A 5,176-nucleotide genomic window follows, 5' to 3' on the forward strand; every position below is an offset into this window, starting at 1 on the left:
GTGACTGATACTCACATCACATGGCCATCGTTCACAGGTGACTGATACTCACATCACATGGCTATCGCTCTGCCTGAATTTTGCCTGAAACTCTCAGACTGAAGAAGTCTCTTGGAGGAGAGACGAAACGTTTCATTAAAGAAGAACCCGTGCAGAGGACCTATACAATTTTTTTTCCTTTGATTTTTTACCTGGATTACTGAGATGCATCAGGACAATAACCTTCAAAGGTTTTTCTGATCAATARTTCCACAAGATTCTGCCCAATCCTATGAAGCACTGATTGTCTTACACAAAGATGAAAAACGTAGAAAGAACGACATAAAAAGTGGATTTTAAACTACATCTGTGGTGGAGCAGGATGCCGGTGTCTGTAGCGATCACTTCATCAAAGAAATGTTAGCTGCTAACTTGTTTTTAGAGGTTATGTTTATAAAGCATTAGGTTGTCGTAAAATGATTTATTAAGTAGTGATTATTAAGTTACTGGTAGCTTAATATGGACCTCATATGGACTTTYTAGGCTGCCCTAGCTTTCTGTGTCGTTAGGTGCTGCATGTTTGTTAACATTAGCTGCTACTGCTAGCATCAAACCAAACAATAGTCATTGTGGAGCCGTTTGGTACAGAGGTTGTGGAGCCACACGCTGAATAAAAAGTTCTACACATCCAGTTGTTTTTAGTCATTTATCTACTGTTTGGTGTAGTTAGGGCTGTCTGCCCCGGCAGACTGGTGATTGGACCGAATATTTCCCTGGTAGTCCACTCAGTGCTCGATCCTCTTCTCTTCCCTCTTTTATAGAGTTATAGAGTAGATATAGAGTAGTTACATGTCCGAATCATAAACAACACATAAGTGAACCGTTATGATAACATTAGGTTGAGTTTATTGGATGAATGCCTGTGATTCAGCCGTAGGTCAGTAGGGGGCGAACTCAGGCATTGAAGAATCATGTATAAAAAGGTGTACTTCCTGGCTTTTGGCCAGTGTGGTTTTCCTTGTCAGCCCGGTGACAATTAAACCTCACTCAGGTCCAGAATTCTGGTGTTGTGTGACTTTATTCCATACACAAATCATTTTATTTAACAATTGTGTTTTCATCTTGACTTCAGTCATATTGAACACGTATTTTTCTTACACCATCATGAACATTCACTGCCTGTATAATGTATTATATAGAGGACTTTATTTGGTATTAATTGTAAATTGCAGTTTCTAGTCATTTTAAACGTGGCCTGTGTGAGTACATTAAAACGCATGTCTCACGCTCATTGCCTGAGGTTTGAGAGCTTTGTATACATATACTTTGTATATACTTAGTAAAAACAAAATAAACAAGTCTATAATTACAAATCATTAAAAACAATTTTTTTTTGTTTCATCTTGGTTCACATTTTAACTTCTCTTACAATTACGTAGTGGTTCCTCCAATTTTTCAGAACCACTGCTTGCTTGCCGTCCAGCTCTGCCCTCAATGTGACCACGTTCCCTACAAATCGTGACCACACCCATTGGAAGTCAGACCCTGCCCCATTCTGTAGTCTGCAGCTGGGGGTACAGTACTTGCTGAAGTTTAGCATCAACACATTGGAGGTGTAAGGATGTTTTAAAAGCAGTGAGGATAATTATTTCACAGTGGCTCACCCGTCACTGCTCACAGACTGGGTAGATGACATGAAGCCATGACCCGATGTTAGCTGCTACTAACGTCAACTACCTCGTCTTTCTCGAAGACACATGCACAATCATAAATGTCTATCGTTCTGGAAGTAAAATGTTCTTAAGCCCCTCAGAATTTTATGAAAGTGTTGTGATTAGCTGTTTCCCACCCTATTCTAAACATAAAATTCGCTACGTGTTAGTTTGCTTGTACCCTTTAAAGTTGACTTGGAAGGTTTCATACAGCTGCCGTCATTTTAAATAAAYGACAAACAAAAATAAATGAACTGCCTCGAATACCTCTGTTAGCATATTTAAAAAAAACAGGGACTTTTTTAGCCTTAGGGGGCTAATCTCATCTTTTAATCCTGTCACGTAGACAAAATATTTTAGCATGTATTTGGGAAGAGGAATGGTTAATATTCCCAGCTTACTCAGAATTAAAACAGTTAAATTAAGCCATTTATATAGTTTTGCCAGCACGTGGCTACTATAGGCAAACAAACTCTTCAGAGGGTTGTGAGTTTTAAAGCTTCCAGCCATGTTAGCTTACAATTAGGGATGTCCCGATACAACTTTTTCACTTCCGATACGATACCAGTATTGCAACTTTGAGAATTGGCCGATACCGATTTTGACCCGATACCATATCAGTACGTATCACACACTTTTACCAATTTTGTAGTGTGAAATCTTAGAAAAGCCTTGATCAAGTCAAACAGTGAAAAAGAGTAGGTAAAAGAAAAATTGACCCATTTATTTTTAACCAATGGATCACATAAATTTTAACCCTGAAAAATAAAACAAAAGAAAAACAAAATGTACATTTAAACTGTAAAATAACAATTCAAAGTCACTCCAGTTATTTTTTTTTCTGATATCTGTCAGCCTGGTGCTGCTTTATGGTGGGAAAAACTGAAGGTGGGCACAAAACAAAACCACCCAATGTCCAACTGTTCAAATTTAAGAGTCTAATTTTACTGACTGTGCCCAAAACAGCATGATCATTGCACTTAATCTTCACTAACACAAGTGTGTAAACAGATTAAACATCACTCTAATAACAAGAGCCAAAAAATAAATAGTCAGAATTAGTTATTTAAATTGATAGCTATCTTTCTTACTGCTGCATCCCCACTTTCTATGGTCCGAGCATCATGTGGAGATTAGCCTCTCGCTCCTGCAGGAAGCACAGTTTTTATCACTGCTCTCGCCATGTTGTGCTCGTATTCCAAAACAAAAGCTGCGATCTCCTTTCTTCTGTCCATCAATCCCAGAGCTAATCCACCTTGCAGCATTCTGCTGATGTCAAAACCGTAAGCGTGCTGTCCTCGCTTCTGCCCACTAGAACCTCTGAAGAGGAGGTTGTAAACTTGTAATGTGTGTAAAGGACACACTGGAGGGGGGGTCTATAGCCTCTATTTTGAATAAGGTAGAGTCTATTTCCTGACTTCTAGTGTATTTTAACAGGTTGTTAAACATATTTTTACCTACATAAATAGACACTTGATTTAATATCTAGAGACAGCTTCTTCATTAAACTAGTTGCATCGTCCTGTTTTTAAACTCACTTATGGCTCAGATAATTCAATAAATGACAGTTTATGCCCAACAAGCTAAGAGGAGGTTTTTACATTTAGTTTGTTTATTATTCATTTAATTTTATTTATAACACAACATATTGTGCCAAACAGTGATGACACACAACTGCATGTTTCAAACTAAAAACATTAATAACTTTAACCAATAAACAGGTGTAATTATGATAACCACCAATATTGAATTTAGGGGAACGTTTGATTTTTTTCTGATTTGATGACAGGCCCACTCATAAACTGACTGACATCATGCAGCCTTTTTCACAACATAAAATAGCACTGTGTCAAAGAATGGTGACATGAAAAACATGTCAGTTTCATCAACCTGCATGTAAATTAGGAACAATTAATACATGGGTTTTTGTAACTGATTAGAAAGCTAATGATGAATGGACTGACAGATTTATTTACTGATCTTTATTTAACCAGGAAAATCTGAACTATGAAAACTAATTTCTACCACTTCTTAGAAATGAAAGTAATAAGCCTATCACTTTTTACTGGTCAAAATAAAATAAAATTGTTAATCATGCTGTAGATTATGTCTTTAGATTAGTAAGTTATTTCATTAAGTTCACACAGCTGACTAGAATGTACTCAACATTTTAGATTTCATTCACACCTGCCCATCACCTTCATCTTTTACCTGATGCACTTTGTCCTACCTGTATATATTCTCTTGCATTGCTTCAAGGACTGTTAGGTTTTTAGTTTTAGTAGTTGCCATCTACTGCTAATCAGCAACACATTCCAAAGGTTTATTTGTGTGCGAGTGAATTAAAAGTCATTTCTCCTTACTCCTCAGGGACTTTCTGCCCCGAGGATCTGGCATCGTCACCCGTCGTCCTCTCATTCTTCAGCTGGTTAACAGTAAAGCAGGTAACTCATGTATAAACAGGATTTTGTGTTTTCAAAATAATGTTTAAAGCCACAATGTGCAAAACTGTAAAACATTTTGTACCTTTTATATAAAAAAATAAGGTTTAAAATATTTGTACATATTCAGGTTACAATATCAGCTGAGAAAATGTATTGTTTCTCAAAAGTTGTGCTTGGAGCTTAATAGTTTTCAGTTTCTTGCTTTCAAATCTTGCCATTCCTTTAATTCTTCAAAAGCCAAATGTTTGAGGGTGTTATGGATTAATTATGTATATCTGTTTTACCTTGACACTGTCCAGTAACCATATCTTATTATAACCAGTTTTCGGCTGTTAATCTGTTTTGGCCCAGACAACAGGACTCCAGCAAAGGATTGACCTCTCTTGTTTGATAAGGAACTCTTTGAGCTGAGAGCCCTGTGATTGGCTGGGCAGTTACATTTGTCAATCTGTGATTGGTTATAAGCATGTCACATGATGTTAACATGATGTATATTATTGGCTGCTTCCGCTGACGAGGGCAGCCACAAATCTGACAGACTTCCTGATTGACTTCTGTTTGTTTTGTTGCTCAAGATTAAATCATTGACGACCATACACGCAGACTTTCAGTGCACTTATTCCAACGTGTTTCTGCATTCTTGGTAAATCATTTCCACGACAAGGGTAAAAGTTTTGGACCGCAGGAAGGGCAAGCTTGTTGCTTTCAAATTTCTTTATCTTTGCAGTCATGCCGGTTTTAATTTGTGCAGAATCTGATTTGGTATTTCCTCATAGAGATGACAAAAAAATATCTGAATGTCAGCGTGTTCATTCAGAAACCAACCTTATAGATACTGACTGTGCGCAGAAAAACAAGCTAAATGTTTCCAATTTTAAAAGATGTGCCTGATGCTAAAGGACGTTTAGTGAAATTACTCTTTGGCTATTTTATACCAACTCTGTCCCTAAATACAGTACAGACCAGAAGTTTGGACACACCTTCTCATTCAAAGAGTTTTCTTTATTTTCATGACTATGAAAATTGTAGATTCACACTGAA

At 37.1% G+C, this 5,176-nt stretch overlaps 1 protein-coding gene across 1 annotated transcript in view; it reads left to right on the forward strand.

Moving 5' to 3' along the window:
* The window catches only part of LOC106530390 (dynamin-2), a gene marked incomplete at its 3' end in the record, with an annotated part of 53,307 nt that overhangs the window by 10,779 nt on the left and 37,352 nt on the right, over window positions 1-5,176 (forward strand). The window contains 1 exon segment of the mRNA XM_014025993.1: window positions 4,062-4,135. Within this exon segment, the coding sequence (XP_013881447.1) occupies window positions 4,062-4,135 (74 nt within the window).

This window comes from Austrofundulus limnaeus, unplaced genomic scaffold (assembly GCF_001266775.1).
Source record: "Austrofundulus limnaeus strain Quisiro unplaced genomic scaffold, Austrofundulus_limnaeus-1.0 Scaffold514, whole genome shotgun sequence".
Classification (NCBI taxonomy): Eukaryota; Metazoa; Chordata; class Actinopteri; order Cyprinodontiformes; family Rivulidae; genus Austrofundulus; species Austrofundulus limnaeus.